Source organism: Vanellus vanellus, assembly GCF_965231255.1.
Source record: "Vanellus vanellus genome assembly, contig: HAP1_SCAFFOLD_76, whole genome shotgun sequence".
Taxonomy (NCBI): domain Eukaryota; kingdom Metazoa; phylum Chordata; class Aves; order Charadriiformes; family Charadriidae; genus Vanellus; species Vanellus vanellus.
In genome coordinates this window covers 624,895-645,808 of record NW_028127111.1, presented here as the reverse complement: position 1 = coordinate 645,808, position 20,914 = coordinate 624,895, and the positions used below count along the sequence as shown (strand labels likewise).

Genomic DNA, 20,914 nt, shown 5'->3' with positions numbered 1-20,914 from the left:
CATGAGCACGTGCCGCTGGTGCTCTCCGTACCCACATGCGCCAAGTGGGTCCGGTAATTTTGAGTGCATCTGGATCTAATGTTGTCTGCAGGTTGTCCAAATCAGTAAAAATCATCTCCCGCACAGCTATTTCCCTCAGATTCTGAACATCTCTCTCAATAGTTGTCCACTTGGATGGGTGGTATGGGATAGCGTCCCTATAGGGATACTTGCTCCTCACGCTTTACAGGAGTCATCTCCAGAGGCTAAGGGATTGTGGTGGTCTTCCAAAAACCCTGTCAATACCCAATTCTCTAGTCAATGGTCCCAACCGCTTGGCTTCTCTACCATCTAAGTCCAAACTATCGGCTCCAGTGTCCCAGCAATTGAGTAGCCAAATAATCACTTGCTCGCCTTCCTGACAGCCGTAATTCTTACGTATGTCTCACAGCTCACTTCGGGATAATGATGGAGTGGTTTCCTCTGTTTCTTCATTGCGTGATGTCCCTGACTGCCCGTTGCTATCTGGTCCTATTGCACGTCTTGTCTTATGCACAGAGTTGACTGATACCGGCACTGACTGGGTCTGTAGTTCAGCTGCACCATCCATCACCAAGGTTGGAGTAGGTGTAATACTCGTTGCAGCTGCGGGTCCTGTCATGGTAGCCAGCGGGGACTGGAGAGGTGCAATGTCCGTCATGGGGGCTGGCGGGTGCTGTGCAGGAGAAATACCGTGCAGTGCCTGACATAGGAGCCGGCGGGATCTAAGCCAGCGGAGTCTGGATCGGATGGATGCCTGCCATGGGGGCTGGTAGGGTCTGAGTGTCGCAGGGGACGGCAGGGTCTGTGCAGGCGCGATGTCTGTCACAGGGACAGGAGGGGGCTGTGCAGGTATGATGTCGGCTGTGGGGGCCGGGGAGTTGCCGCTGGACGCTTCCCTATACTGCAGATCCACCAATGAAGAAGAAAGAGCCAGCAAAATTTAATTACCCAAGCACAATAACCAAAACATCCCAAGGGTACTCCAGACTTTCAAAAACTGTTGCTATTGATGCCACCGGCACATACAAAAACTCAAGAGACATCCCCCCTCTTGCTAAATGGCCCATAATATAACCCAAGGTGTAATTATACACAATGTCCAACAGCGGCCTCCCGCCATCCCAAGGTGAGTCTGACCACGGCAATTCGCAAGGTGCCATTACGTAAGGGACAGAAAATGGAAACATTAAAAAAGACCTGATAACATAGCAAAATACTGCCACCCAAAATAAAAAGGCAATGTTTTTAAGTCCCCATCTAGAAAAGATAAGCTGCCCTAAACCAGCAGAAAGGGGAAATGTGGAGAAATGCCAGGAGTGTTGCTGTGAGGAGGCAAGAGAGGGACAGAGGGTTGGGCTCTGCTGGGTGGAAGAGGAGACCAGGGCGTTCCCTCAGAGTGGGTGTCTGCACTGCAGGGGATGGCAGGGAGGGTGCCCAAGTCCCCTCTCCCAAGGTGTTTGTGGGAGCAGGTCCCTCCGACTCCCTGCCCACGTCTGGGCTGCCTGGAGCTGTCCCTGCCGGGAGCTGTTTCTCTGTCCCAACATCTCCTCCCTGCCAGTGCTCACTGACCCCATCCCTCCCGCTGTGTGCTCAGCTCTGCCCTGCAGATCCCTCCTGGCAGCAGGGCACTGCCCAGGGACATCTCTGCGTGCCAAGGGGATAAGAAGAGGCTCAGACAAATGCTAACAAGAACTGAGGTCTCCGTGCCTGCTCCAGAGTGGAGAAAAACTATTCCCATCTCCCACTGTCAGGGATGTCACAGTCAGGGGTGAGAAGGTAGAGTTGAGGCTCCTGAAAGAAGGGAACAAGGCCAAGAGGGGGACTTCAGGAGAGCAGGCTTTGGCCTTCTGAGGGACCTGATCAGAAGAATCCCATGGGATAGGGCCCTGCGGAGAAGAGGGGGGCAGAGAACTCTTTGCTAGTCAAGGATGGACTCTTGCAGCTCCAGAACAGTCCACCCCATCATACAGGAAGTCTGTCAAAGCTGGCAGGAGCCTGGCATGGGTGAGAAAGGAGGTCCTGACTAAAATGAAGCATGAAGGGGCAGCCCAGAGAAGGTGGACGCTGACTGGCTCCCGGCCTCAATGATTCTTTGACTCTGTGGTGGAGAGAGCCATTTGCATGAGCGTGTGCTTGTCTGTGCCTGGGGGGAGCAGGGGGACGAGGGGATCCCGGGGCCAGGTTCTGGATACATGGAAAGTGTCAGACCAGCTCTTGGAAGGATCAGTTTTTGCTGTGTGTCTATATAGGTAGATATCTTACACTAACATAATACAGCACACAAAGAGCCCACCCTTGTTTCCCTTTCTCCACTGACCGTGGTTTTGATTGCCCTAGAAATCTCTTCATGCACCACGGGTCTTTCCATGATGAGGATGCATTTGGGGGGGGGGAAGGGAGGCTGGGTCAGTAGAGGGACGAGGCTGGCTCTGACAGGGGCCATGAAGCAGCTGCCCGGAGGTGACAGCAAGGACATTACAAGGAAGAAACTTATCCCTATTGACGTCATTGTCTTTAGGAAGGCAAAGCTCCCTTTGAGCCAGTGGTTGCAAGGAAGGTCAAGAGCAGAAAGAAGGCTTAGGGGGACCTCCTTGCAGCCTGTCAGAACCTAGGAGGAGGTCATAAAAATGCGGAGATAGGCTCACCAATTTGGTGCATATTAAGAGGATGAAAGATGAGTGTTGGGTGAAAGAGGGGATGTTCAACCTGGAGATAAGGAGAAGATTTTCTGCCAGTGTCAGGGCTCGCCCTGAGCCAGGTGGCCATAAGCCCCGCCTGCCCTTCTGTCTGCCATGGTTGGTCAGGTTGCTGTAACAGAGGTGCCCCCAGGATCAGAACCCAGGTGGGCCTCTTCCACCTGCCTCACCCCCTCCCCACCCTAAAGGACGGAATTCCTCTTGGGTGGGGTCTCTGATGCGCTGGATGACCTCAGCATGCCTGCTGGCCAGCATGTCTCCTGAGGGCCAACCAGGCTGCTGCTGTGGAAGTGCCCTCAGAATCATCACCATGCCAGCCATCTCCCCTTGGCCTGCCACTCCCCTTTCCCTCTGCCCCTATCTTGGCTCTGCTGGGAAGAGCGGTTTTGTGATAAACCTCTTGTCCCCAAACTGCTGGGGCCAGCTGCAGGCCAGTCATGCTCCTATAACAGTAGTGGCCTCACAATCAAATCAGAACTTGTCTCACCTTTGTCTATCTCTCCCCATCCACTCCCTTGACTCCTCATCTCTGCTGGACCCCACCTTCAACATCCAAACCCCGTTACTGGCTTTTGCCTCTCCTCTGCCCCACGGGTTGCCAGAGACAGGGTGGCACACCTTACGTTTAAGCTTTGCAGTGCTCATGCATAATTCTTGTGATAAAGTCAGTGCTGAGATCAGACTCTATGGTGTGGAGCAGTTAAAACAGCAGATTGGCAGTGGTGACCATCATGTTGGTTTCGAAAGGGGGATGGGCTTCTGTCTGTTTTCAAAAAGGAAAATTTGCTTTCTCTTACGATGCAGGTTGACCTGATGGGTCTTTTCACATTAATCCCTTTGATTGCCCAGGTTGGAAGGTGACATTTTCCCACCTTGGATCAAGACGATGGGCTCTCTCACAGCCACTCCAAGTGTCTTACTCTGGAGTTATTCAGCCTGAGTTTGCCATACATGAAGAGTGTTTGTGCATGCTCATGCGTCCACTAATAAGAGGGCCAAGTTTCTCCTATTCCCAATGGCCACTTCCGATGTGTGAGAATCTGCTGGCAAGCATTCCAGGATCCCTGGTGCCAGCCCACAAGAACCTGGGCCTTCCCAGTAGACCCTATGGATCTTGTCCAAGACATACTCTTGAATTCCCAGACTGAGGGGAGTGCGCTGCATTGATTGTGACTTCTGTTCATGACTATATGTTACTCTGCTGAAAGCTGAGCTGCTGTTCCAGCTTTCTGTAGCTCCGTTTCTAAAACCTTTAGTTCTGTTTCTAAATCTTGTGCTTGTCCAACTTCTAAGTCCAGCTGTTTAATTTGTAACCAGGGTCTATGTCTGTTTACCCTGAGATCTTCCTATCAAACTTTGATTAAGATGATTGTCTTTATTTTGGGAAATTCCTCCTCCTTCAATTTATGGGTGTCTTTTTTTCACATTCTTTACCTCGTCATCCATTTCTCTCAGGAGATCCTGTGAATCATACATGGCACACCACAGGGTTCCAATGGCACAGGCTTCTTTTTTACTTTGCAATGACTAACGTAAACTTCACAGGCTGGAGAAGTAGGATCTGCTACTTTAAGACAGTGGGATCTCCTAGGGCATTTCCCCAGTTCAATCACTTGCTTATTGAGTTTCTAACATCCTTTTCCTCCTTAACGCATATTTTAGCTCAAGCTGCATGGTCTGTTTTATGCTGTGCACTTCCCATACAGCCTCTACACAGGCAGACACTAACAGGAATTTTGCTGCTCCAAGCGACTCAGTAGAAAAGAGTTTTAAATGTGTTTTCTGTAAGCTCCAATTCCAGATTGACTTTCCTTCAGAGGTCCATTGGTTCTGAGCATCCAGAAAGCCACACCAAAGATGCATTGTGGGTCATTTCAGTCACCACCATCACCCACAAACCTTCCACTTTGACTGCAGGGCTTGCCTCTCCGTTTACAGACCACGCAGTGAAGTTGGGATGAGGCTGTTTGTTAGGAGAGCTTCCCAGACAAAATGCTGTTTGAGCCCAGCCAAGGGTGTGTCAGGGGCAATTCCTCGAGGCAGCCAACCAAATATTAAATGAGCACAGAGCTACTTGTGGCTGGAATTCTGTGTGCAGGAGCAAGGACTGCCTTCAGTCCAACAGTGCAGTTCCTTCACCCTTCTTGCGGTTTGGGCCGGCCTGGCCACTGCGACAAACGACAGATGCTCTCCCTCACCTCTCTTTCCAAGGAGAGGAGGGAGAGAGAGAAAGGACTTGTCAGTTTAGATAAGTTAGTCAGTTTTGGGTCACTTCTCATCTCCGCTCCTATCCAAAGGTGTGACCCCTCTACACTTTATGGCTTCCGACCCTCCAACGGGGCATATAACAAAGTGAGCTGCCCTTGGTTGTTATAGCAAAAAGTCTAAGCAAGAGCCTCTCTGCATACCATGCCTTGGCATCAATTATAGATAATCAGGTTTTGTCACTCTGAGAGCCAACAGCTTATGGACAATATGCATTAAATTTCAGAGAGTTCAGTTAGTTCGAGGAGGCTTGGCTGCAAAGTCAAATTACTGAACAGAAAATGAGTTCTGTTTCATTTCAAACCAGCACAGGTGGGCTGTTCTTTTGGGAGGGTATTAGGAGAATAAAAGAGAAGCACTCGAGATTTCAGGGAATGGAACGAGAAGCAAAGGATGCTGTTGGCCTTCTTTGCCCCTGGCTCCTGTTTTGCCTAATGAAACTGAAGGACCAGCAGAGCCTTTCCTGCAAAGCTGCCACCCAGCCACACCGCCCCTGCCCTCTGTCATTGCACGGGGTTAGTGCACCTCAAGGGCAGGACTTCAGAGTTCTCTTTATCGGACATCATGATATTACTTTTGGCCCATCCCTCTGGCCTGTCTATGTCCTTTGGCATGCCAGCCCTTCCCGCCAGAGTAGTGTCTTCAAATCCTATGAAAAAGAACACTTGCGTCTTCTCCAGGTCCTTAAAAACATGATAAACAGGGCAGGTGGCAGGAGAGACCCTTTCAGGAGCTTTCAAGCTAGATGCCTCAAGGCAGAGTACCACGCATTGACCACAGACCTCTGAGCCCCATCAGCCGTCTGGTTAGTTACCCATCTCCTTATGCACCCATGCAAGCGATGACATCCTAATTCGGGCACAAGCATATTGTGGGGGAAGATGTTGAAAACTTTGCTGACTTCCAACTTAAAAGACCAGCACTGCTCTCCCTGCTCTGAGCAATCCTGTTCTTCCACCACAGGAAGCAGAGAACGGTGGGACACAAGCTGTCCTGGGTAAATCCAGGGTTTCAGACACCCACAAATGGGTTCTGAGCGGACACACTCTGGGGCACAGCCTTGACTTCCCCTGCTTATCCGTTGGCCAATTTTTAAAAGAGCATGCAATATTTGGATGCTGCCAGTCATCAGGGAGTTCCCTCCCTCAACCTCCATGGCCTTTCAATGATTACGGAGTGTCATTGGACATGCTGGGACATTGGCTTACCCTGTCATCTCCCTCAGCTGCCACCCCTCCTGTCCCATAGACTGGTAAGGATTGTCTTAGTTCAGGTGACTTGGGAACAATCCACTGCTGATGGTCTTCCACCAGATTCCTGCCCCGAGTCGCAGAGCCCTGGGAGACCTTGCTGGGGCAGAGTGAGGCAAAGAGGATGTAGAGAATCTCCCATATAGCTCAACCTGCTCTCTGAAACTCAGCAGTGGCCACACAGTGGCTTTGTTTCTCTTCAAACTGTTCCTGAAGGAGTAAACACTCATTCTGGTGCCCTTGAATTGCCTTTCGGGGTTAGATTGAATTGTGCTCTGGACTATAGCAGAGCTTGGAGGAGGCTGTCCTTGAAGACCAGCTGGAATGAGCTCTGCCACCATGTCACAGCTCTGTCTGCCACAGGAACAGCTCCAGCTCGTCCTGTCTGTGCCCCTGTCTGAGATCATTACTGCTCGTTTGGGCTGAAGCCCCCCAGCTGTGGCACCAGGCAAGCGGTGACTTGCCATAAGGACTCCTGGTATCAAGAGTCCAAGAACCCGTGTGTGCTACTGCTGGGACAAGAAGACGGGGTGCTCATGCCCAGCACTTCTTCTGCTGGGAGAAATAACACTGCTGAAAGTAAGTGTCTCTGCGCAGCTGAGGGAGGGAACATGAGAAATTGCATCAGCCTTTTTCACAGGCGGCTCCCCTGGAGCCGCAGGGACACCTCCAGGGAGCCCAGAGGGGACAGAGGCAGTGCCAGCGTGGGCTGGTCCTCTGCTGCTGAGCTGGGCCAGGCTGCTGGGACGTAGGGAGCTCCTGGCAAGCGGGCAGCGCTGCAGAGAGACAGCTCTGCCCAGGAGCAGGGCTGGGGGCACTGCCTGCAGGCAGGGAGGGGAGACCTGCGAGGCAGAGAGAGCTTAAAGGCAGTTGGGAGTGGGGGGTGCTGAGAGCTCACTGGGGCAGAAATCTTCACCAGCCTCTGCGTGGTAAGTCTCAGGGTGCCGGGAAGTGCAGCTTCAGTTCCTGGAGGGATCTCCTCAAGCTGGTCCATCTGAGAGCTGCTGGGCTCTGTCAGGAGGACTCTCTCAGTTTCTGTGCTGTAGAGGAGGAGGATGTGCTCCAGAGCAGGGCTTCCCTGCGGCCCGGTGAGAGGGACTGGGCCCGAGGGCTGCCTTCTGCTGGGGATGGTGGTGGAGGTGTGCGTAGGGATGTGCAGGCAGGGGTGGGCAGGGCTGTCCTTGCCAGCAGGGTCCCTGCACCCCGGGGCTGTGTGCCGGGGCAAGGACTCTGCCAGGGTCAGCTCTGCGCCTGCCTGGGGAGCTCCCACGGAGCTTCTGTGGGGAGAAGCAGTGGGTGGAAGGAGTGACTGCCAGCAAGGCAGATGCCTTCTGTTGCTGAGATGGACCTGTGTGGGTCAGGGCTGCTCCAGATCCCCATCACCCCCAGGACATTTGCAGAGGGCCCGTTTTGAAGAAGGACATCGAGGCACCTTTCCCCTGAAAGGGAACAAGTCTGTGCTGTGAGATTTCTCCTCTCAGCTGCTGGGTGGGCAGTGGGAGGTGGGAATGGATTTCTCCTTTGTGGAGAAGGCACAGAGACCCCCGTTCTCGTTAGCTCTTCCCTGAAGCCCTCCTGAGCCCCCGCACACCCAGAGATGCCCCCGGGCAGCGCTGTGCTGCCAGGAGGGGTCTGCAGGGCAGAGCTGAGCACACAGCGGGTGGGATGGGCTCTGGGGCACTGGCAGGGAGGAGACCCGGGGGCAGAGAAGCAGCTCCAGGCAGGGGCAGCTCCTGGCAGCCCAGACACAGGCAGGGACAGAGAGGGAGCTGCTGCCAGAAGTGCCCAGGCAGGGGGGATCCCGGCACCTCCTCCCACCCCCTGAACTTCAGACAACTTCTCCGCAGCAAGCCTCTGCTTTCCTCTCCCGCCCGCCCCACAGCCACAGGGTCCAGAGCCCGAGATGCCTTCTCGGCAGCTGCACCTCCAGTCCAGGAGAAGTGTTTGTGTCCTATAAGTGATGCACAACATAAAAGCAAGTGCCCTGCAGTGTCTCTGTCTGGAGACACTGTCACTGAGGAGAAGGATTCACTGCACGCCTGTCTGACTCCCTCTCCTAAACTCCTTTTTTCAGAGCACAGAGGCATTTCTTCTCGTTTCCCCACCCCTCTGTTGAACCCTGCATCTCAGGAGTTTGGGAGGGGTTGCGGGTCAGCTTCTCTTCTGCCTCTGACTCTGTGAGTCCTGCCCCAGAGGTGTCCTCATGGAAAGTAGGTGACGAAGTAGTATTTTACCGATAAGGGAGAGTGTCACTGAGTTTGTGGGGTTGGGAATGAGCTGGGTCATTCCTCATTCAGCTGTGGGAGGGGGATTTCTGTGAGGAATGGCATGGGGATTTCCTCAGAGAGGTCTCTCCCAGTTTGTCACTGCCTTTTCCTCCTTGGACAGGTCCCCCTGCCCAGACACAGCGAATATCCAACAGCAGCTCCATCACCCACTTCCTCCTCCTGGCATTGGCAGAAACACGGGAGCTGCAGCTCTTGACCTTCGGGCTCTTCCTGGGCATCTACCTGGCTGCCCTCCTGGGAAACGGCCTCATCATCACCGCCATCGCCTGTGACCACCACCTCCACACCCCCATTTACTTCTTCCTCCTCAACCTCTCCCTCATAGACATGGGCTCCATCTCCACCACTCTCCCCAAAGCCATGGCCAATTCCCTCTGGAACACCCAGGATATCTCTTACTTTGGCTGTGCTGTCCAGCTCTTTTTCTTTTTCTTTTTTATGTCAACAGAGTGTTCTCTCCTCACAGTCATGGCCTATGACCACTATGTTGCCATCTGCCAACCTCTGCACTACGGGACCCTCCTGGGCAGCAGAGCTTGTGTCCGCATGGCAGCAGCTGCCTGGGGCAGTGGGTTCCTCAATTCTCTCCTGCACACGGCCAATACATTTTCACTGCCCCTCTGCCAGGGCAATGCCCTGCACCAGTTCTTCTGTGAAATCCCCCACATCCTCAAGCTCGCCTGCACACACTCCTACCTCAGGGAAGTTGGACTTCTTGTAATTAGTGCCTGTTTAGCCTTTGGGTGTTTTGTTTTCATTGTGGTGTCCTATGTGCAGATCTTGAAGGCGGTGCTGAGGATCCCCTCGGAGCAGGGACGGCACAAAGCCTTTTCCGCGGGCATCCCTCACCTGGCCGTGGTCTCCCTCTTTATCAGCACTGGAGTGTTTGCCCACCTGAAGCCACCCTCCATCTCCTCCCCATCTCTGGACCTGGTGGTTTCATTTCTGTACTCGGTGGTGCCTCCAGCAGTGAACCCCCTCATCTACAGCATGAGGAACCAGGAGCTCAAGGATGCCCTGCGGAAACAGGCCCAATGGACACTGTTTCACCGACAATAACCTGCTGCCCCTTCCATGCACATTGCCCAAGGCTTATCTTAGGCTGCAATTCTGCTTTTTTCTCTTGTGATAATCCTGCTTATAGATAATTTTCTGAGTTTACGCTGCTTGTCTTGATGCTTGATCCTACTGTGTCTGACCCTTGCACAACACTGAGTCAGGTGTGGCCTGACAGATAACAGCTCTTCAGTAAAAGGGCACCTCCCAAGTGCAGTGCCTGAAGGATGGGCTGTTCCTCCAAAGTTCCTTCCAAGAACATGTTCAAGGAATCAATATTTTAAGGAGTCTGTTCTTGTTTTTTCAATGTTTCTGGAGCCAAGCTCACGGTACTATTGGGTTCCACTGCACCAAATATTCTGGATTTAAAAGCGCTCTTGGTGCCCAATAGAAGGGGAGACCGTCCATGAGCTCCCATTATCTCCTCAGTCTTCTTCATGTATGACAGGACTGACGGCATATACCGGACATTCTGGAAATGCATTTTTTAGGGGGGAGGAGAGGCGGGATTAGGGACTCAACACTTGCCCTTGGACTGGAACGGATGGAGACTCCGAAGGTGAAACACCCTCCAAGCTGAAGTCCACCAACATAAAGCACTGAATCAATGTGTCCACGCACAAGGACGCTGCAGTGCCGAGGGAGTCAGCAGGGCCTCATCAGGCACAGGGAGGGGAGAGTGGGGAGAAGCATGAGGTGCCTGAGGGGACCCCAAGGCCAGGACTGCTGTGCCCTCATGCGCCTGGCCAGATTCAGCTATACTTGGTCTTTAGCTTTCCTAACCTGATCTCTCGCTGCTCGGACAATTCTTTCCAGGATACCTGTCCTTGCTTCAACCCTCTGTAGGCTTCCTTTTCCTTTTTGAGATTGACCAGGACCTCCTTGGTCATCCACGCAGGCGTCCTGCTGTCTTTCCCTGAGTTCCTCTTTGACGGCATGTATTGCTCCTGAGCTTGGCTGAGGTAGCCCTTGGATAATAGCCAACTTTCATGGGTCCCTCTTCCTTCCAGGGCTTTGTCCCAATGTAATTCACCAAGCAGATCCCTGAAGAGGCCAATGTCTATCTCCTGAAGTCCAGGATAGCGAGCTTACTGTGCGCTCTCCTAGCCACCTTAAAGATCCCAGACTCTGCCACCTCAAGGTCACTGCAGCCAAGGCTGCCCTGGACCATGACATTCCCCATGGGCCCCTCTTTCTTGGTCAGGAGAAAGTCCAGCATGGCATCTCTCCTCATTGACTCTGCTGTCACTTGGAGAAGGATGTAATCGTTAATGTGTTCCAGGAACCTCCTGGATTGCCTGTGCGCTGGTGTGCTTTCCTTCCAACAGCTATCAGGGTGGCTAAAGTTCCCTCTGAGGACCAGGGCTTGTGAATGTGAGCCTACTCCAATCTGTCTATAGAGGACCTTATCCACTCGGTCTTCTTGGTACCCCCATGTACTTCTTCCTCCTCAGCCTCTCTGTTCTTGACCTGGGCTCCATCTCCACCACTCTCCCCAAAGTCATGGCCAATTCCCTCTGGGACACCAGCGTCATGTCTTATGCAGGACGTGCTACACGGGCCTTGCTGTTTGTCTTTTTCATTTCAGCAGAGTTTTCTCTTCTTCTCTTCTCACCATCATGGCCTATGACCGCTACGTTGCCATCTGCCAACCCCTGCACTACGGGACCCTCCTGGGCAGCAGAGCTTGTGTCCGCATGGCAGCAGCTGTCTGGGGCAGTGGGATTCTCAATTCTCTCCTGCACACGGCCAATACATTTTCGCTGCCCCTCTGCCAGGGCAATGCCCTGCACCAGTTCTTCTGTGAAATCCCCCACATCCTCAAGCTCTCCTGCTCACATTCAGACTACCTCAGGGAAGTTGGGCTTCTGGTGCTTAGTGTCTTACTAGCATTCGGGGCTTTTGCTTTCATTCTCTTTTCCTATGTGCAGATCTTGAGGTCTGTGCTGAGGATCCCCTCGGAGCAGGAATGGCACAAAGCCTTTTCCACGTGCCTCCCTCACCTGGTTGTGATCTCCCTGTTTATCAGCACTGCCATGTTGGCCTACCTGAAGCCCCCCTCCATTTCCTCCCCATCTCTGGACCTGTTGGTGTCATTTCTGTACTCAGTGGTGACTCCAGCAGTGAACCCCCTCATCTACAGCATGAGGAACCAGGAGCTCAAGGACGCCCTGTGGAAACTGATGACTGGTATCTTGGTAGAAGCAGCAATGAACTGCCCATCTTCTACATATTACACATGATGTAACTCATTACAGGCCCAGATTGTCTTTAGTACTTTTTTTCCTTTCATTTATTTGTTTTTTAGCTTTTCTGGGTTTTGTTAATGCTGTCAATAAAAGTGAAGAATCATCCTTTATCCTATTGCTATGTCAGGATCCGTCTGTGTTGTGGGAGCCACAGACTTCGCGTAGATAAGAAGCTCTTCTCTCTTTGTTTTTAAAAAACTGAAGGACCCTGCACTGACTTGTTTGTCTGAGATCCTTTCTCCGAGAACTTCTCTGGAGCTGCAGGGGCCACGTCTGTGTGCTGAGGTGAAGGGGGCAGGAGCCACCCGAGCTGGGTCTGCCTCCCAGCCTGACCAGCATGGCCCTGGGCACCACAGCCCCCGGCTCTGCAGAGCCGCACCACCAGCTCGGGGGCTGTGGGACACCTGGGGAGGGGTGCAGGAACGGCTGGCCAGGCCAGCACGGATGAGCTCTCTCAGGAAAAAGCTCTGAGGGGAGATGGGCTGTGGCGGGAGAAGAGCAGGGCACCGTGTGTGTGCAGGGCAGCCATGGAAAGAGGAACCCTTTGCTCTGGTGGGACAGCTCACGGCAGGCTGCCCTGTCCCTGGGGCCAAAGGACCTTCCTGAGGGTGCCCTGGGCCAATTCTCTCATGCAGTCCTGGGAAGGACGTTTGGCATGGGGGGCTGCAAGCTGCCTGGGGTGGATATCTCCTCAGCATGAAGGCTGGGTGGACCATTGCCAATGGGGCTGCTCTGCTGGTCTGTGCTGGGAGAGAGCAGGAGGTGTCCAGATTCAGGGAGGGTGTGGGCTGGCGGGGCTGGCAAGTGCCCCAGAGAGGAAAATCCCAGGGAAGAGCTGAAGTGGGGGAGTGTGCAGGGTTGGGGCACACAGCAATGTCCTGGCACAGCCGGGCTCCTGCGAGAGACATGACAGACCAGACAAGCAGGGTCTGGGCTGTGCCTGTGCTCAGTGGATACCCCAGGGAAGTTGTCCCAGCGCCATCATCACAGAATCACAGTATCATGGAATTTCCTAGATTGGAGAAGACCTGTAAGATGACATAGTCCAATCATTAACCTAACACTGACAAGCCCACCACTAAACCATATCCCTCAGCACTATATCTACACGACCCTTAAACACCTGCAGGGATGGGGACTCCACCACTGCCCTGGGTAACGCATTCCAATGCCTGATGACCCTTTCAGTAAAGAAATTCTTCCTAATACCCAGTCAAAACTTCCCTTGGCTCAACTTGAAGCATTTCTTCTTGTTCTAACACCCGTTACCTGACAGAAGACGTCGACACCCACCTCTCTGCAACCTCCTTTCAGATATGTTTAGAGAGCGATAAGGTCTCCAATCAGCCTCTTTTTCTCCAGGCTAAACAACCGCAGTTCCCTCAGCCGCTCCTCATAAGACATGTGCTCCAGACCCCTCACCCGTTTCGTTGCCCTTCTCTGGACACGCTCTGGTGTCCTTTTTGTGGTGAGGGGGCCGAAAGTGAACACAGTACTCAAGATGCGGCCTCCCCAGTGCCCAGTACAGGGGGAAAATCTCCTCCCTGGTCCTACTGGCTACACTAGTCCTGATACAGGCCACGATGCCGGTGGGCTTCTTGGCCACCTGGGCACACTGCTGTCTCACTTTCAGCCGCTATCAACCAACAAGAGAGGTCCCTCTCTGTGAGCAGCTTTCCAGACACTCCTCCCCAAGCCTGTAGTGTTGGCGGGGGTTGTTGTGGCCAAAGTGTGAGAGGTGGCGTTTGGCCTCATTGAAACTCCTACAGTCTGCCTTGGCCCATGGGTCCAGTCTGTCCAAATCCCTCTGCAGAGCCTCCCTACCCTCAGGCAGATCAACACTCCCACCCAGCTTGGTGTCATCCGCAAACTGACTGAGGGGGCACTCCATCCCCTCATCCCGATCATTGATAAAGACGTTAAACAGGACTGGCCCCAGTACTGAGCCCTGGGGGACACCACTCCTGACCGCCCGCCAACTGCAATTAACTCCGTTTACCACCACTCTCTGGCCACGGCCTTCCAGACAGTTTTTTACCCAGCAAAGCGTGTGCCCATCCGAGCCATGAGCAGCCAGTTTCTCCAGGAGAATGCTGTGGGAAACAGTGTCAAAGGCTTTACTAAAGTCCAGATAGACAACATCCACAGTTTTTCCCTCATCCACTGAGCGGGTGACCACGTTGTAGAAGGAGATCAGGTTAGTCAAGCAGGACCTGCCTTTCACAAATATCTTTGATAATGTGGCACTGAGTTCCACCTGTCTGTATCAGATTTTATCCCACAGTGAGGGTCTGCAAAACTAGAAAGGGCTACTGCGAATGTGTCAAGAGAATTAGAAAAAGCCATTAATGAGGGCAGGCAGTATGACAGCCTTAGAGGAAGAAATCAAATTTTTATCAAAAATGGTAATATAGAAAGTCTTAGCTCTAGACTCATTTAAAAATATTACACAAAATAGGGTAGGGATCTCCCCTAAATCTCTTTGGGTGGCTAACCTCTTGGCTCCCAGACTTAGGAACAGGACTGTGAACCGAAAGGATTTGGGTTGTTGTATTCACTCTCTTGTTTTGCTTTCTAATTAGATGGGTGTGTATTACCTTATGAACTTGATTTACGACTTAAATAATGAAGAGTATAGTGTGACCCTGACGGTGAAAGGAAAAGGAGGGACTGTTAGGAAAATCTCATTCCCGAACTATTGTAACAATTACTCTTTAGAGTACGAAATTGTATGAACTTTCTTAAGATATACAGCGTTTCTATTGCGTACTGCATAGCCATGGTTCAGTCAGCATGACTACAGGACCCAGCTCATTGTCGGGAGGAGAAGACAGCCCCCAGCCTGAAGAAGAAAGGATACTCCAGCACTGCGCGGATGACGCCAGCCTCCCAGCCCCTCTGACACCCCTGTGAAACCCTCCCCTGATCTGGCATCAGAGATAAGGAACTGCAGCGAGACCGACTCCAGGGACGTCTCCATTAGGAGAGCAGCAGGTGGATGATGATGCCACAGCATGAGAGTTGCTTTGCCAAACAGCAGCCTGCGTGTGCGTGTTAAGTAGCGATCACTCAAATTGTGTTGTACCTGGATGCTCTAAAGGTATAAGAACCATGTGTGAAACTGCATTTGGGGTGTCCCAATTTGACTGGGACCACTCGTGCTCGTGAACAGAGAATCACTCGTGTAATTCCATACTTTGTGTCCCAATCTCTCTCCTGGGACAGCATGGGCAGTTGGAAAGTTTTCATGATGTTATCCTTGAAGGCCGAGAATTGTCCCCAGGGGTGGCCCAGAAGGCACTTGGCTGCCTTTATGGTGCTGTCCTCCCAGGCAATGATCGTTCAGGAAGGACTCTGACTGAAACCATGACTCGAATAGGACTGCCTCAAGAACATGAGAGCAATGTGCCATCCTCCCCTATGCAAGATGGTCCCCCTTTCGAGCCCAGTCGAAAGGAACGGGTGGTTTGCAAACTCTTTTGGGCAAGGATTTCAGATGCTTGTGCAATGCCTCACACAACTGTGGCCTGGGCACTCATAGACAACACATACCTGATCATTTCCATAGTGTCAGTGTCAGTGTGTGTGCCTTCGGAAACCATGCACGTGCCAACAAGCAATGGGATTTGGGTGAGTGGCGTGTATGTACAGTGAATATGAACTACAAATTTATACCCTTGTGAAGGCAGGATTTCAAAAGTTTCAAGCAAAGTCCTTACTGTCAAAAATGCTGAGTTTATTTTTTTCTAAGGTAAGAATAACCTAGACTTTTTTTGTTTTAAATAGATGCCCTCTGTCCCCCCTTCCACTCTTCCTTGCCCAGCAAGACTGCAACCTGCTGCCTCCTGTTCTGCGGGTCGTGAGCCATCCATTGCAGAACAGCCTTGAACACGGCCTCTTCTTTCCCACTGAGCTCCTCCTTCTGCAGGACACACAGGAGGTCATTGATGGAGAGCTCCAGAAACTCTCTCGACACCCTGGTCACCCCCTCCAAGTGATGGGGGATGAAAGCATGGGCGTCTTCTCGCAGGTCAATAATAAAGTCAATAATAAAGGCAGTAGTAATACTCGGTGAATCTCCAGATGCCGACGCAGTTCTCCAAGCACAGCTGGGACTTTAAGAACTCGCAGCACAGTCTGACGATGCCCATGATGTTGAACTGGTCGGCCGCTATCAGCAAACGTTCAACGTTGATGGCCTTGACCAGTACTGTGCCGGTGTAGGCGTACTTGGTAATGAGCCGCATCATTTCAGGTGACGTGCCGGGGATTTTATAGACGACGTTCCCGGCATAGCTCCAGCGGGTGGAAAACAAAGCCCTGAAAAAAGCAAAGCAGTGCTGGGGGAAAAAGCATCTTTGCTGCATTAAACCCGTACCCTATTATCCCCTGTGCCTCCTTCCTGGGGCACCAATTTGGGCACACGCAGTAGCCATGCTGGGAGGCCGTGGGGTTTATTAATTCATGTGTTACGAGCCGGTTGTTTTAACAAGGAGTCAACACCTCCGGCTGTGCACAGAGAGCCACAGGGCCAGTGCCCTCCTTGCTTCAACAAGACCACCAGAGAATGGCGCTGTGTGGGGAAGGAACACCTCCCGCCCCACGGCAGACAAGCCCGGCTGGCCACACTCCAGCCCTGCACCGCATCGGGGGGTTCGTCAGACACCGCTTCCAGTGCTGCTGTGATATCTTGGGTTGGGGATTAATTCCGGTGTCCAGGGAGGCACCAGGACTGTGGGGAAGTGCTGGAAAAGAGGTTCAGTTCCAAGGGAAGCACTGGAGAGACACTAAGGCAGCGTGACACAGCCTGGAAATGCTCTGTGTCCCCATCCCCTCTTGTTCCAAGCACTGACCTGAAATATTGACTGCAGCTACAAAGGATGTTCTTGTGAGCACTGAACTCAGTGCCAGACATCACAGAGTCTCTCCTCCAGGCAAAGCTCACTGAAGATGGTGCAAAGCACAGCACTCATCTTCCTCTCCCTGGGTGAGGATGAGTGTCGCTGGGAGCCAAGCTATCGCCCACGTCACAGCCTGTGGCAGTGGAAGGTGCTTCTCCTGGAGGTGCTACAGCGCTTTGTCCGTGCCCTCCCTCCAACATACGTCTCCCAACCCCTGCCTGTCTGGTGGCTCTGGAATGTGCCCCAAAGGGAAATCACAGGCGCAGGGGTGACCTGGGACCGGCTGTGAGCCCCTGCGCAGCTGGTGCTTTACCTCCATATTGATTCATGGGTGGTGGCAAATGCTCTGTGGGGGGGGTTACAGCAGTGGGAACAGAGCAACTGGCAGTGCAGAGGTAGACCCATCTGGGCTGCTGAACTGTGGCAAGACATTGCTGCCCGGATAGAGAATCTGGTTGTGAAAGTACATCATGTAGATGACCACGTACCCAAGGATCAGGCCACTGAGGATCATCAAAACAACCAGCAGGTGGATCAGGCTCCTAAGATTGAAGTGGCTCAGGTGGACATGGACTGGCAACGTAAGGGTGAACTATTCATAGCTTGGTGGGCCCATGACGCCTCAAGCCATCAAGGAAGAGATGCGACATATAGATGGGCTTGTGACCAGGGGGTGGACTTGACCACGTTCACTATTGCACAGGTTATCCACGAATGTGAAAGGTGTGCTGCATTTAAACAAGCCAAGCGGTTAAAGCTTCTTTGATATGGAGGACGTTGGCTGAAATATCAATACTGGGAGGTCTGGCATATTGGTTCTATCACACTCCCTCAAACACGCCAAGGCAAGCGCCACGTGCTCACAACGGTGGAAGCAAACACCGGATGGCTGGAAACACACCCTCTGCCCCATGCCACCGCCCTGAACAACTATCCTGGGCCTTGAAAAGCAAGTCTGATGGCGACATGGCACCCCAGAGAGAATTGAGTCAGACAGTGGGACTCATTTCCAAAGAGCCTCATAGACACCTGGGCCAAAGAGCATGGCATTGGGCGGGTGTATCACATCCCCTACCATGCACGAGCCTCTGGGAAAATGAAACAATACAACAGACTGCTATAAACTACACTGAGAGCCATGGGTGGTGGGACCTTCAAAAGTCGGGATACACATTTGGCAAAGGCCACCTGGTTAGGGAACATTTGAGGATCTGAATATGTTCGGGAAGAGAGTCTGGGTTATTCCTGACACAAGCAAAGGCAAAACTATCTGTTGGATTTCTTTATTTTAAGGCCCTGAGTGCACTTGGTGGGTGATGCAGGAGGATGGGGATGATCGATTTGTTCCTCAAGGGGATTTGATTTTGGTGAGAATGTCCAATGAATCAAATGATATGATATTTATTGCTAAATTACCACTATATGTCATCACTGATACGGTTGCTATATGCTCTATCTATGGCATTGCAGTGAAAGTGACCTAAATTAATGAAGAATGAACTTTGATGAAACTGAGCAAAGTGCAGAAGTGATGGAACCAGAAGTGGCTGCAGCAACTGGCACCCGGGAATTGTCTTGAGATCGACATCTTCAACCCACAGATGATGGGCATGGGCCCTGCCGGCTACACCAGCTGCGAGCTCCAGATGCAGCACGCAACAAGTCAACACCACACACCACGTCTCCTGCTGGGAAAGACAGTTACAACAAATGGAGCCCAAAGTCATGGACTAAATGAACTCAAGGGACATTTCAGTGGGATGGGCCATGGACTAAGGGAATGATATCTGTGTGCATATATACATATATGAAAGACAGGAAAATGGTGGTTATTTATGGAAAAGTGTAAGACCTGGGCATGAGGTAGATGGTATAGAATAAGGGGCGGACGCTGTCCTGGTTTTGCCTGGGATAGAGTTAATATCCTTCCTGGTAGCTGCTGTGTTTTGGATTGACTTTGAGAATAACATTGCTAACACGTATTGTTTTAGTTGTTGCTGAGTGATGCTTATATTAAGTCACGGACTTTTTCAACTTCCCGTAGAGGGTGGGGGGCCACAGACAAGACAAGCTGGCCAAAGGAATATTCCATCCCATAGATGTCATGCTCAGTATATAAATGGGAGTTAGCAGGGGGGCAGGGATCGGTGATCACATCTCCGGACAGGCTGGGGAGTTAATTATTGGGAAGTGACAGCAATTTGTGTTGCATCACTTAATTTTTATTATTATTATTATTATTATTATTATTATTATTATTATTATTATTATTATTATTATTATTATTATTAATATCTTTTCTGTTACTGTTCTTTTAAACAATATTTATCTAAGCCCATGTCTTTTTTTTTCTGTTTCTCCCTTTTCTCCCTATTCTACCTGGGACATCCCATTTCATTTAAGAGCTGTTATCTGACTGGCTACATCTGACTCAGTGTTGTGCAAGGGTCAGACACAGTAGGATCAAGCCTCAAAAAAAGTAGTATAAACCCAGAAAAATATCAATAAGCAGGATTATCACAAGAGAAAAATTCAGGCTCGTGGTCTAAGATAAACTCTGGGCAATGTGCGGAGAAGAGGCGGTAGGTTATTGTCGGTGAAACAGCGTCCATTGGGCCTGTTTCCACAGGGCATCCTTGAGCTCCTGGTTCCTCATGCTGTAGATGAAGGGGTTCACTGCTGGAGGCACCACCGAGTACAACACTGCCACCACCAGGTCCAGAGATGGGGAGGAGATGGAGGAGGGCTTCAGATGGGCAAACACTGCAGTGGTGATAAAGAGGGAGACCACGGCCAGGTGAGGGAAGCATGTGGAAAAGGCTTTGTGCCGTCCCTGCTGTGAGGGGATCCTCAGCACTGCCCTCAGGATCTGTATATAGGACACCACAATGAAAACAAAACACACAAATGCTAAACAGACACCAACCACAAGAACCCCAACTTCCCTGAGGTAGGAGTGTGAGCAGGAGAGCTTGAGGATGTGGGGGACTTCACAGAAAAACTGGTCCATGGCATTGCCCTGGCAGAGGGGCAGTGAAAATGTATTGGCCGTGTGCAGGAGAGAATTGAGGAACCCACTGCCCCAGGCAGCTGCTGCCATGCGGACACAAGCTCTGCTGCCCAGGAGGGTCCCGTAGTGCAGGGGATGGCAGATGGCAACGTAGCGGTCATAGGCCATGATGGTGAGGAGAAAATACTCAGCTGAAAGAAAAATGAGAAAGAAAAAGAGCTGGACAGCACACCCTCCGTAGGAGATGGCCCTGGTGTTCCAGAGGGAATTGGCCATGGCTTTGGGAACAGTGGTAGAGATGGAGCCCAGGTCCAGAACAGAGAGGTTGAGGAGGAAGAAGTACATGGGGGTGTGGAGGCGGTGGTCGCAGGCGATGGCGGTGATGATGAGGCCGTTTCCCAGGAGGGCAGCCAGGTAGATGGCCAGGAAGAGCCCGAAGGTCAAGAGCTGCAGCTCCCGTGTGTCTGCGAATGCCAGGAGGAGGAAGTGGGTGATGGAGCTGCTGTTGGACATTTGCTGCCTCTGGGCATTGGGACCTGTCCAAGGAGGAAAAGGCAGTGACAAACTGGGAGAGACTTCTCTGAGGAAATCCCAATGCCACTCCTCACAGAAATCCCCCTCCCACAGCTGAATGAGGAATGACCCAGCTCATTCCCAACCCCACAAACTCAGTGACACTGTCCCTTATCGGGTAAAATACTGCTTCGACACCTACTTTCCATGAGGGCACCTCTGGGGCACGAGTCAGAGGCAGAGTCAGAGGCAGAAGAGAAGCTGACCCGCACCCCCTCCCAACTCCTGAGATGCAGAGTTCAACAGAGGGGTGGGGAAACAAGGAGAAACACGTCTGTGCTCTGAAAAAATGAAGCGAGGAGAGGGAGTCAGACAGGCGTGCAGTGAAGCCTTCTCCTTAGTGACAGTGTCTCCAGACAGAGACACTGCAGGGCACTTGCTTTTATGTTGTGCATTACTTGTAAGACAATCACAGGTCTCCTTGACTGCAGGTGCAGCTGCCGAGAAGGCATCTCGGGCTCTGGACCCTTTGGCTGTGGGGCGGGTGTGAGAGGAGAGCAGAGGCTTCCTGCCGAGAAGTTGTCTGAAGTTCAGGGGGTGGCCGGAGGTGCCAGGATCCCCCCTGCCCGGGCACTTCTGGCAGCAGCTCCCTCTCTGTCACTGCC

General features: G+C 52.1%; 2 protein-coding genes across 2 annotated transcripts; one reads left to right on the top strand and one right to left on the bottom strand.

Moving 5' to 3' along the window:
* Window positions 1–1,116: 1,116 nt before the first annotated feature.
* Window positions 1,117–9,579, top strand: LOC309685501 (olfactory receptor 14A16-like; the record flags this gene model as incomplete). The annotated part of the gene is made up of 2 exons (XM_082501262.1): window positions 1,117–1,147; window positions 8,621–9,579. The coding sequence occupies 2 exons, from the start codon at window positions 1,117–1,119 to the stop codon at window positions 9,577–9,579; spliced, it is 990 nt and encodes a 329-aa protein (XP_082357388.1).
* Window positions 9,580–19,313: 9,734 nt separating this feature from the next.
* LOC309685500 (olfactory receptor 14A16-like) lies at window positions 19,314–20,249 on the bottom strand (the record flags this gene model as incomplete). The annotated part of the gene is made up of 1 exon (XM_082501261.1): window positions 19,314–20,249. One exon carries the CDS (start codon window positions 20,247–20,249, stop codon window positions 19,314–19,316), a length of 936 nt encoding a protein of 311 aa, XP_082357387.1.
* Window positions 20,250–20,914: the final 665 nt, after the last annotated feature.